At 43.9% G+C, this 12,617-nt stretch overlaps 1 protein-coding gene across 5 annotated transcripts in view; it reads left to right on the plus strand.

Moving 5' to 3' along the window:
* Positions 1-5,244, plus strand: part of trmt1l (tRNA methyltransferase 1-like) — a 70,952-nt gene extending 65,708 nt beyond the window's left edge. For all 5 annotated transcript variants that reach the window (XM_078561410.1, XM_078561408.1, XM_078561412.1 and 2 more), the window contains one exon: positions 4,064-5,244. In XM_078561410.1, the coding sequence (XP_078417536.1) occupies positions 4,064-4,331 (268 nt within the window). In that variant the 3' untranslated portion in view covers positions 4,332-5,244. The remainder of the gene's footprint in view (positions 1-4,063) is intronic.
* The last annotated feature ends 7,373 nt before the right edge of the window (positions 5,245-12,617 follow it).

Raw genomic sequence — 12,617 nt, forward strand, 5'->3', positions numbered from 1 at the left:
ATTACCTCTGAAATTTCCACTTTCACCTTCCTCAGTATTCTTGGATGCATCTCATCCGGTCCTGGTACCTTATCAATTTTAAGTAATGATACCCTTTCTAATACCTCCTCCTTCTCAATTGTAAATTCCTTGAGTGTACCAGTTACCTCCTCTCTCACCTCGGCATGGGTAGCATCCTCTTCCTTTGTAAAGACAGATGCAAAGTACTCCACATGCAAGTCTCTTCTTTTATCCCTAATTGACCCTACCATTTTTTTAACCACCCTTTTATTATTTACATGCTTATAGAAGACCTTGGGATTTCCTTTTATGTTAGCTGCTAGTCTCTTTTCATTCTTCATCCTTGCTTTTCTGATTAGCATTTTCACTGCCCCACTCATCCTTCTATATTCAGCCTGATTCTCCATTGTATTTTCTACCTGACATCTGTCATACACGTACTTCTTTCTTTTCATCTTCACCTCTATTTCTCTCGTCATCCAGGGTGTTCTAGGTTTATTTGTCCTACCTTTCCCCTTCAAGGAAATATACCCTGACATTGCTTGCAATACTATCTCTTTGAAAATAGCCCATTGTTCAGCCACCATCTTTTCCGCCAACATTTGATTCCAACTCACTCGACTCAGATGCATTCTCATCCCATCGAAGTTGGCTTCCCTCCCAATTAATTATCCCTGCTCTGGATTGCTCCCTGTCCTTCTCCATGGCCAACCCAAACCTTATGATACAATGGTCACTGTCCACTAAATGCTCTCCCACTGTTATTTAATCCATTTGGGCCAAATCATTCCCCAGAACCGCGTCCAACGGTGCCTGCCCTCTCGTTGGACCAGAAACGCACTGCTGCAGAAAATTATCTTGCACACACTCCAGGAACTCTCGCCCTTCTTGTCCCTTTGCACTATTCCTATCCCAGTCTATGTTTGGATAATTGAAGTCCCCCATTATAATTGTTCTATAATTCTTGCACCTCTCTGTAATTTCTTTTCAAATTTGTTTCTGTACATCCCATCCACATGTTGGTGGTCCATATACTACACTAGACAATGTTATTGCACCTTTTTCATTTCTCACCTCCAGCCAGAGAGATTCCAACCTTGACTCTTCTGAAACATCATCTCTCTCCAGAACTGTAATACCATCCTTAATCAATACTGCCACTCCCCCCCCCCGCCCCCCACCCCTCTTCTTTCCCGTATCTTTTAAATGCCTTATACCCAGGAATATTTAATGCCCAGCCCTGCCTTTCTTTGAGCCAGGTCTCTGTTATAGCAATAATATCATAGCTTTATTTGGCAACCTGTGCCTGTAGTTCACCAATCTTATTAACTACACTATGTGCATTCACATACATGCACATTAATCCTGACTTAGGCTTTTTAACTTCCCCCTTGCTCTGACCCATCTAATGACTTACTATAGCCTACCCTAGTTCTATCAAATTCTCCCAAGTATTCTGTTTACCTTGATACTATTCTCTGATATATCCTCCTTACTAGTTAATACTTCTCTACCTCCCACTGCCAGTTTTTCTCCTCTCCTCTCTGAATTTCCATTCAGGTTCCCATCCCCCTGCCAATCTAGTTTAAATCCCCCCCAACAGCATTAGCAAACTTCCCCACAAGAATATTAGTCTCAGTCCTGTTAAGGTGTAGCCCATCCTTCTTGCACAGGTCCCACCTGTTCCAGAACCAGTCCCAATGCCTCAGAAATCTGAAGCCCTCCCTCTTACTCCATTTCTCCAACCACGTATTGAACTGCTCAATCTTCCTATTCTTATGCTCACTAGCACATGGCACTGGCAGTAATCCTGAGATTACTGCTCTTGAGGTTCTGCTTTTCAATTTCCTTCCTAACTCCCTAAAATCTGCTTTCAGGACCTCGTCCCTTTTCCTGCCTATGTCATTGGTCCCAATGTGGACCAGGACCTCTGGTTGGTCGTGCTCCCTCAAACGAATGCCCCGCAGCTGCGCTGTGACATCCTTGACCCTGGCACCAGGAAGGCAATATACCATCCTGGAGTCACATCAATGGCCTCAGCAACGCCTGTCTGCTCCTCCAACTATGGAATCCCCTACAACTATAGCACTTCCTCTCTTCCTGTGCAGTTGAGCCACCCATGGTGCCATCAACTTGGCTCTTCCTACAGTCCTCTGAGTAACCATCTCGCTCACCAGTATACAAAATGGAAAAGCGGTTAGAGAGCGAGATAGCCTCGGGGATTCCTGCACTAACTGCCTGTTTCTCTTAGATAGCCTTGCAGTCACCCATTCCCTCTCTGCCTTTGTACTTCTTAGCTATAATGTGACCACCTCTCTAGACGTGCTATCCATGTAATTCTCAGCCTTCCGAATGCACCACAGTGACTCCAGCTGCCGCTGAAGTTCTGCAACCCGGAGCTCAAGTTTCTGCAGCTGAAGATACTTCCTGCAGATGTAGTCATTGAGGGCACTTTGTGCTTGCGCGGCTTCCCACATACTGCAGGATGCACATTCCACATGGCCGAGCTGCATTTACATACCTTAAGTGTTTACTCACCTGTCGCTCACTAGTTGCCTCTTCCCTCTTGCACTCTTTATGAAATCTCGCTGTTCTTTCCCTCTCATGCCTCTTTAGAAGTCTCGCTGTGCTCTCCCTCTCATGCTCTTTATGAAGTCTCCAAGTAGATCGTGTGATTAAGCACCACCAGAATAATAACTGAAGAACCTGGGTATATTGTGACTTTGCAAGTAGCATGTTAATCTTATGGAGAATGTGAAAAACTGGTCTTCAGACTGTCAGGTCACCAAACTGCTTGTAGCCCTTGAACCATCCTGACTTCCAGTAGTCTTTTAAATTTAGTGCACCCCTACACTAATAAGAGGAATGGAACTAATGCCTAGCAAGTAATCTAGACCAGTTTATAATGTTGGACAACAAAACAAATCTCATACTCTCAGAGCTAGACTGAGTTAAAGACATTTCACTCAAACCAAACTGATTGTACTGGAAGTCAAAAGCAGACCTCTAAAATAGCTTTTTGCACACCAGTGCCACTGCTGAAGGCTGGCTCAGCTCCAAGTTTCCAAACAAAACAAATGTTGGATTCTTCCACTTGCCCAAATTTAGCAATGTTTTCTGACTGGTCCATTTAAATTAATCAGAATAAAGACGAACTATGATTTTTGTCCCCTCTGTTTTGACTAAGAGCAAGAAACAAAATTGCTGTGAAAGGTTAAATAAAAAGGTCCATGATTAAAATACTTTGGCGAACAAAGTTGTCAGAACTAGAGACAGAGTTTGGAACACTCCTGAAAGTCTTGGAATAGTTTACAGTAATATAGAGGGTGCTTGGTAGGAATCAGTGTATAGCCCAGCCAATTCTTCTACCTGTGTACGTAGAACTTAAAGTATCATTATTTTATTATTTCTTGCAAAGGCAAAGTATGTTCCATTATTCAATACTGCCACGAGTGCTTTTTCACACTCAGTGCATTCAGTGGTATTGCGCGTCCATGGAAAATGACAAACATTTTTTTTGTTATTCAGTTTGTGTTAGAAATCTTAATTTTAAATAGCCGCAATATGATGTTTGAGTGAGATTTTCAGTATACATGAGTTTTCCTCTAACTGCCAGATATCTAATTCTGTCCCCTGCTGACCCCTCACTTTCTGAAATGTATTTCATTCAAATTAGAGTAGGAGGTCATTTTAGTAAAAGTGATCACCAAGGAGGGAAGTTTAAAGACTGATGTCATTATACATACAGAAATGTTTTATGCAATTTCAAGGGGCACAAACAACAGCCCCTGTGATTTTAAATTGTACATTTTTGTATGCGCTTAAACTTGTTATAGGGCCAAAAGATCAGAAGAAGGCACATTATGAAGGTTCAAAAATTATGGGTTGTGAGCATCACTCTTATCATTCCAAGTGCCTTTTTCTTTAGCTGTAATGATGATATTTCAATGTAATTTCTGTCATTTTGTACAGTGCCACTGCTTTCTGGCCTCTACATTTCATGAGCTACTCTAACTTCTTGTACACCTGTGATTCTTTTTTAAAAGCTATCTTGTTTCTACAGGATAAACAAATTTCTACCTTATCTCACGCAAGCTGGATTTCGAGTCGGCCGTACCCACTTTGACCCAACAGGGATCCGTACTGATGCCACACTGGCACAGTTGAAAGCCATCCTCATGAAATATAGTGTGCCAACACACACAGATAGTCAGTCTGGAGTTCATGGTCATGCTTCAACAGAGCCTATTTCAGAATCTGTGCAAGATTCCATTCCAGAGCTACTTGAAGTCAATCAGCCCACTGAAGAAGTGAAACCTGAGTCAGGATAAATCAAGTATGATCCTGCATGAACCAAATTGACTGTTGTACCCCTCTACCGAAGTACAATTTGTAGCTTATCACTAGATTGCTATATCACTGAAGAGCTAACACTGGTGGTTCATATATCAGTGTGCAGAACACTCTGTAAAATTGATTTTAAGATTGATTTTAGCCTTTGTATAAAAGAACCTGTAGTATGTTGTTCATCAGTCATGCACAAGTATTGCCCATGATTTGTCTTGATGCTGTTGAGTAGTAAATATTAAAGAGAATGTTTTCACTTCATTTATTTGACTTTGTTGGTCCTGGAAATACTGCAGTTAAGAACTTGTCCAAGTATGTAATACTTTTTGTTTTCTAATTTTTATTAGTAAGCATTAATTCTAAACCACTTACAATTACACAAAAGAAAATTCCATCTGGAATTTGATGCTGTACTGCCTGTTGGTGCGAGCTCCACCACAGGGATGTTGTTTTATGTTCGGAACTTGCATCTAGTGTGTTGAAAGAAAAGGGAAGCCAGCTGAAACTGTAACCTGGTGATATTTTCTTTTCCCCTTGCCTGTATTTACAAGTTTGCTGAAAAGCAGAATTTGGTTCAGCATCGATCTTAGAACTTTCATATTGAGAGTTCTGTTCAAATTGTAATAGCTGGAGTAATATCTTTGTACATTTGTGTTGAGTATCATTTTTGCATCTAGTGTAGATGTTCTTTAATTTTGATAAGTTCAGGGTGAGTGAGATGCCAAAGCTTGGTTGTTGCCCCAGTTGGACTAAATATCGTGAAGTTTGAGATATTGAATCAATGAATCTTTAACATCTGTAGATAAGGACTTACTGCTGAGAATTCATGTTTCTGTATCTGTTTGTGTTATGCATTTCTTGTGTTATGCAGTGAATTAAATATCAGTTCTGGACTAAAACATCTATTGCTCCTTCCAGCTCTTTTAAGATCATAATTATGTCTGCTTTGATACTTTGTGATCACCCCCACCCAACCCCAATTCTCTCCCCTTTCAAATGACCAAGACTTGCTGCCTGGCCAGCTAGTGAAGCTTCACCTTGAAGTGCACAATCAGCTGAAGACCTCGGAAGCACATTCACTTGATCTGACAATCATAGCACTGGCTCAGATACGGTCAGTGTGTATACATTTTCGGGTAGTGTAGATTTGGAATCAGTACATGGTGTTACGGTTCTTGGCCAGACCCCAGGTTGTGGGGGAGATCCAGTTAGGGACCTGTAACGTTTTGATGAAAGTAGACAGAGTTTGAGATTTAAGACACCTGCTGATAGAATAAAGCCACAAAGATTCCACAGGCTTTGAACAAACAAAATTAACTTTATAAGGTCATAAAGATAGAACAATTTACAATATCTATCTTATACTCTAGCATTCAGGGGTAAGTATGAGGTGCACATAAATTAACAGGCTAACTATGGTCGAAAACACCAAACTACAGAATAAATGCCAAATATGACCAAAAACAGATTCCATTGATTTCTCAATAACCCACCCAGACATTAGTCACACTGAATCAACCGATCTCACTGAAACTTTATCTCTGTCACAAGGGTTTCCAACTTTCACCTTCGAAGATCTTGCCTTGGGATTCTCTCCAAAAGTTGCTCCAAATCGGACAGCTTCAACAATGGCCTGCCTCAAGGTTTCAATCTCCCCTTCCGAGATTCCATTCCCCTGGGTTTCTGAGTACTCTCGAGCATCAACTTACAAGCACAATTTCAGATCTTTAGCTGTGCCAAGCAGAACATCACTGCTCCGATGGGAGTACCTTTGACCCACAGAGTAACCAACCTTCAGCTGCCTTCTTGGATCTTCAGGGCTTCCGAGCCCTCTTCAACTATCAGGGTTTCTCCTGAGCCCACTTAAAGTCAGCACCTCGCAGCCCAATAATTTGGAGCCTGCTTCTCCTTTCTTTTAACTGAACTGGGACCTGTTTCTGTCCCTATTGTCTTGGTCCCCACCTGGGACACTTGCTGGCTGACTGACTCAATCTGACTGTTCATTGACCCTTGAACTAATCTGGTGACCTATCAAAACACTCCAAGAGAGTCTCACCCTTTTGCTAGGCAGGAATAAATGTAACAAGCAGCGGAGCATCCTGTACCTTAAATATTACAATCTCCTCAGAATACAAAGCACACAGAGATACAGTATTAATGGATTTCATAACAATGGTGAGTTGCTAGCATAAGTGGGCGGCAGTAAAGCAGGGTGGAAAAGGTAGCACATGTGACAGGAAGGTCACGCACAAGTTCTGCAGAGAACTCGAGGACTTGATTCGAGTGGCATACAGGAGAACACTGGTGGGCATGCACACAGATGCTTGATGGATTGAACATAAAAACATAATACCATAGGAACTGTCACGAAGCATGGATTAGTCTGGCTCCAATTTGGTGCAGGGTTTTATGTAGAGCTGGGAGCCCCACCTTTCCAGCTTGGAAGTGGTGGCCAACTCCATGACAGTACTTGTGAACCCAACCACAATGCAACACCTGGTGGCTGATATCTCATAGCTGCAGCAGAAGCTCAGACTGAGGCCATGGGATCCATGTTTGTTGTCATGCAAGCCCAGCATGGTGCCATGCAGGCTCAGACTGCTCCAATATGGCTGCAGATAATAATACTCACGTGGGCGTGTAAGCTCTCAGCGCAGTCCAGCAATCTGTGCTCCAGCAAATTACTAGGATTACTCAACTGCTGCCCCAGGGAAGTGACAGTGGCTCCATGGTGTAAAAGCCCACTGTCCTTCCTCAGGATGACAGCATTCGTTTTAGCCAACCACCCCAGACTGCTATTCCATGTCAAGGTTTTGCAGTTTGGAGTCAAGCCCTCAGGCCCAGAGCTGTTAGAAGACATCCTGCAAGGCCATCTGCAGCCTAACCCACTGAAAGTCAGCAGCTTTTCACCAACCATGCTGCAGCCACTGGGGTAACACTGCATAAGAGCACGAGGCCAAGCAAAGACACATGGAAGACAGATAGTAAGGAAATGCAGATGAATGAATAGTTCGGTTTTGTATGTATTATTAGACGTGTTGTTGGATTAATTTGTTATGGGAAGGATTTTTCATGGTGTCAGTTATTTCAGGATTTTGGCCAAGAGGACTCTGTAATGGTCCATAGTTGGGGGATAGAAAGGTAGGGAATTGTGGAGCAGCAACAATGTGGGGATGGGATTTCAGGAGAATTGGAGTTTGGGTAGCTGGTCACGCGCAGCCTGTCTGGGGTGAAGGGATCCCAGAGGCAACCACTTCCACCACCTCCCAAGTATCCTACAAAACTGGTGGAAAGGGCAGCACCCTCATAAGAGCAAGGCTGTGGAGGGGTGTAGCAAACCACCACAAATTTGGGGACATACTCCAGTGAGTACTGGAGGGCCCGCACCAGGCAGCGCAATTTTGTTATAGAAGGCGAAGGTGCATTTACAAGCGCAGTTGCAGTGCATATGTTGTCAAAGCCAGCGATGTATTAGGCAGCTACCTAATCAAAGGTGGTGTGGATTTTTGCAGTCTTCCCAGACCTGCACAAAGAAGCTTGGAGGACTGAAAAAAAGAGAGGACATCTCTTGATGGATGCACCCTTGTTGGTGTTGCAGCCGTTAAGAAGTGGGCCTGCCACTTTGGCAAGCATAATGCTCAGGCTGTTGGGGGTTTTATATAAAATTAAATATATTTAAAATCATTTTGCAGATGGTGCATGCACTGTCGGAAGTTTTAAATGTTAGTTTTTGAGGGGGATTATTTTCAACTAGCTGGTGTTTAGGTATTTGGTTTTCTGATCTTCATTGGGACCTGCCATAGAGTTTTAAGGGCCACATTTTTAAAAAAAAGTTTATATCCAAGTTCCATTCAGTTGCATCGATCTCCAGTTGTTGACACCATCAAAGGGTTCTGATTTAGGATTTGTCCACCAGTGAGGTTGCAGTGCTATAAACAGCTCTTTCCATAGTTTAAGTTTCATCAAAGTTCAAATAGGACCAACCAGCAACAAACAATATAATGGAGTTTCTAGAGTCTGGGGCCACAGTTTAGACACCCCTGCTCTACTAACTTCAGGTGCTATTACCATTTTTCAGCATTCTTTGCAACATTGCATCAGGATTGCCAATATTGGGGCAAACTTTCAACAGGTGAAAGATGAGGTGTGACTCCGGTCATTTAATAGGTTCCATCCATAGGCTGTTGTAAAACCTCCAGACTTACCACCCTATATGATTATGTCTCAATCCAAAAGATTCAGCCGACCTCCTGTGTCTTTTTAAACGTTAAGTCTCATTTATAGAAATTATTTCACCTAAGATACAAAATAAGCAGTGCAGAACATAGTTTTGTATGATATACTTAAAGTTGCAATGAGGGGTAACATTAGGGGTATTGTAGTGTGGAGGTTATATTACTTGCCTATTAATCCAGTGGTTTTGGCTAATAATCCAGGGAATGGAAGTTCAAATCCCATCACTGCAATTTGAGAATTTGAGTTCAATTTTAATAAACAGCTAGAAATTAAAAATTGGTATTAAATAACAGTGATCTTGAAGATGTAGAATTGTTGTTAAAAATCTAATTGGTGTCATTAATGTCCATCAGGGAAGGAAACCTGCCAGTCTGGCCTCTGTGACCCCAACCCCACACTAATGTGTGGTTGATGCTTAATTGTCCTTTTGAAATAGCCTAGCAAGGCACTCAGTTGTATTAAACTGCTTGAAGAAGGTAACTCACTACCATGTCCTCAGGGTTACTAAGGATGAGTAATGAATCCTGGCTTTGCCAGTGATGCCCACGTTCCAAAAATGAACCTGTCATAAAGGTCGGGTGGTGATTGGCTCAGTATTATTCCATGCTCTATGGTGAACTTGCTATCCGCATGAGACTAACAGGTAGCCCTCATCTGCAATATAAGGATTTCTGCAAGTGAGACTGCGTTGGCTGGGGTGGGAGCCCATGGATGTGAAGTCCTCACTGCTGACCAGAGTGACTGGTGGCAAGCAGTCAGGAAGGGCGTGGAAATGACCAGATGGTGGAAAAGAGAGCCCACTGCAAGGAAAAATCCTCAGTCAAACTCAGGCTAACGCTATTCAACAGAGCCAGCTGTGGAAGGGACTGCCGTCACGAATCAACAAACGAATACAACAAACAATGTTCAATGCAGAATGACATACACCCTGGGCATAGTCCATCGTCTCCCAAGACGGACGGATGCCAATATGTATATGTATTTCAGCAATGTTTCAGCAGGTCCATGTACTCTGCTGTGGCAGCAAAACAGGAGGGTCCAGTTTGATACCTGATCTATGACCTCAACTTAGTGGCAATGGAGGTATTCAAGGTCCAGTTTATAACGAGTTGATATTTTTTCTTTAAAAAACATTACGCAAGGTTACTGCTCAAGTGAGTGTTGCTTGGACTGTGTGAGTTAGGCCAGCATCCAGCTTGGCCACAATTCTCTGTACAGTGGAATTATTCACCAATAGGACAAAAATGTGCAGACGTTGATTGCACACTAACTCAGAAGATGTATGATATTGGGATAAAAACTAGAGGGAAGAGGGAAGTCAAATTGAACTTTTTTTTTTAAAGAGAAAGTTTACACTTCAGAGTCACCCAGCGCAAGTTGGGACTGGAAGAAAATGGGTTTCACAATGATCGTTAAGGAGATAAGGAAAGATCAAACTTTGAAAAATGACAGTTGAGGGAAGCCAAAGGTAGTAACAACCTGTGGAGGGTGAATTAATGCATATTGCTTATATCAAACTTCCTGTTAAATATGTCTCCTTTTAAAACATAGTTCACTTCTTTTAACTTCTTTAAGAAGCTGATAATTTTTGGACTGAAATGTCTGAACCTTTGACTATTGGAACACTTTAGATCCAATTGATTAACAGGTGGCATTAATTCAGACTTATGATGTTCTTACAAGGAACGTGATGGGAAGGGGAGTGCGTGTTGGTGGTGATGATACAGCGGACGAGAGTGTTGCGGGGAACAGTCCCTTCAGAATGGTGAAAAGGGAAGTGGAGATGGCATCATGCTGGCAGAAATGGCGGAGGATAATATGTTAAATCTGGAGACTGGTGGGATTGAAAGTGAGGACAAGGGGAACTGTGTCATGGTTCTCAAAGGGCAAAGGTGAGGGCTGAAGTGCAGGAAACGGGACCGATAGTCAACCCTGAAGGAGATTTCTCAGTTGAGGTAGCTACCTCAATATGTCTGAGGTGCAATGCCAAAGGAGGCTCTACCTCTCAAGGGAGACCTCTGTTTGTCAGATGATTGGCCCTGAGATCAGCTCCGACTGTGTGGGTGGACACCCCATGCCAGTGGCTCTGAAGGTCACAGTGGCCCTCAACTTCTATGTCTCCGGCTCTTTCCAGGGATCTGTGTGGCGTCTCCCAATCAGTTGCCCACAGTTGCAAGACGCTGGTGACAAAAGCTCTGTTCAGGCAGGTACTGACCTTTATTCTTTGCCGTACGAGCGAGGCCAGCCAGGCTGAGCGAGCCAGAGGCTTTGCCACGATTGGTGGGTTCCCCCGCGTCCAGAGTGCCATCAACTGCACACACGTGGCCATCAAGGCACCAGCTGGTTAGCTGGGTGCCTTCGTCAACTAGAAGGGATTCCCTGCATGAACGTGCAGACAGTGTGTGACCACTGGATGCGTATTCTGCAGCCTGTGTAAGGTACCCTGGCAGCTCCCATGACGCATACATCCTAAAACACTCCCAGGTGTTGAGGCTCTTCAGTGGTCCAGTCTGACTGGATGGATGGATGTCTGCTGGGGGACAAGGGCAATCCATTGAAAAGGTGGCTTATGACGCCTCTCCACCACCCAAGAACAGAGGCAGAGCAATGTTATAATAGGATTCATGCCTCCACAAGGGCAGTGGTAGAGAGGACCATAGGTTTTCTCAAGATGCGCTTCCAATGTCTGTACAGTTCAGGGGTGCATTACAATACCCCCCAGAGCGGGTGTCACTGATAATGGTTGTATGCTGTGCTCTTCAAAATCTGGCACTGGCAAGGGGGGAGCCACTGGAGGAAGAGGATCTTGACGCAGCTGCACAGGCCACAGATGATGAATCCAGTAATGAGTCAGAAGAGTAACACAGTGGGGAGAACGCTGATGGCTTGGAGGCAGACCAGGGAGGCAGGGATACCAAGGACGCCTTGATCCAACGCTCCTTCAGCTAGGTTACCAAAGATCTGCTTCCACCTCATGCCGCCTCCATCCTGGATGTCTGAAATGACCTTTTCAGTTGCACCAAAATCCACTCAATGCCTTTGCAATAAAGTATCCAGCCACTCACATCCAGCATTATATACTGGCGTACCCTGCACCAGAAAGAAAAAAGGTGAAGCATACACAGACCATCAGAACCAAAGCAAATGTAATGTTATTATCATATTGAATGCATAATGACATTACCAATACTGGTGTTGATGTCCACACCAGCAGACATATAAATCAAACATAAATGAACAGAAAATCACCCGTGAACTGTCCTTCTTGTGCTCATGGTGCCTTTAACTTATGTTTTTGAGTGCTATGTCTTGAAGCCATCCCCAACCCCTTGCTGACACCAGCATTGGAGACAGCCTGCTGAGTCTGCTGTCTTGTTGGCCTTGGTGACCTTGGCAGTCGTCCTCTGGCCAGTGCGACCAGTGGATATGACTGGCATCTCCCCAGTCATCTCAGCCTCATCAGATGCAACGGTCACTGGGGGAGGTGCAGAGGAGCTGAACCATCATCCAGAACGCCCTGAAAGGATCCCGCAGAGACAACAAGCAGCTCATGTGCCAAGGTGAGGCCACTTTGGAACTCCCTGCTCATCATTGATGGATGGGCACAGGGATACTGGGTGCCTCATCCATCTCCCATACTGGCAGTGACCACCTGAGGTCATTGTCTGTGTGAGGGCTTGCAGGTCCGAGCACAACCCCAGGAACCCATGATTCTGTCCCTGGAGCTGCATCTCCATGAGAGTCGTTACTCTCTCAATGGAGGAGGCAGTGCACTTGGCCATAAGGGTCAACACAGTGCTCCACATGGACTCCTCCACAATGGAGACCATGGCATACGGACCCTCATGGATCACCACCAGATCCTCCTGCACATCCCACTGGATGTGTTTATGTGAATGAATATTAAACAGAGATAAAATACACCCATTATCGGAGGCAGAGGAACGTTAGACAATGGTAGAGAGGCACTTGGTGAGGGAAATGATGAAGCATAGCAATGGATGGACATGGATTCAGATCAACAGCAAAGGAAC

This window comes from Cetorhinus maximus, chromosome 17, assembly GCF_964194155.1.
Source record: "Cetorhinus maximus chromosome 17, sCetMax3.hap1.1, whole genome shotgun sequence".
Taxonomy (NCBI): domain Eukaryota; kingdom Metazoa; phylum Chordata; class Chondrichthyes; order Lamniformes; family Cetorhinidae; genus Cetorhinus; species Cetorhinus maximus.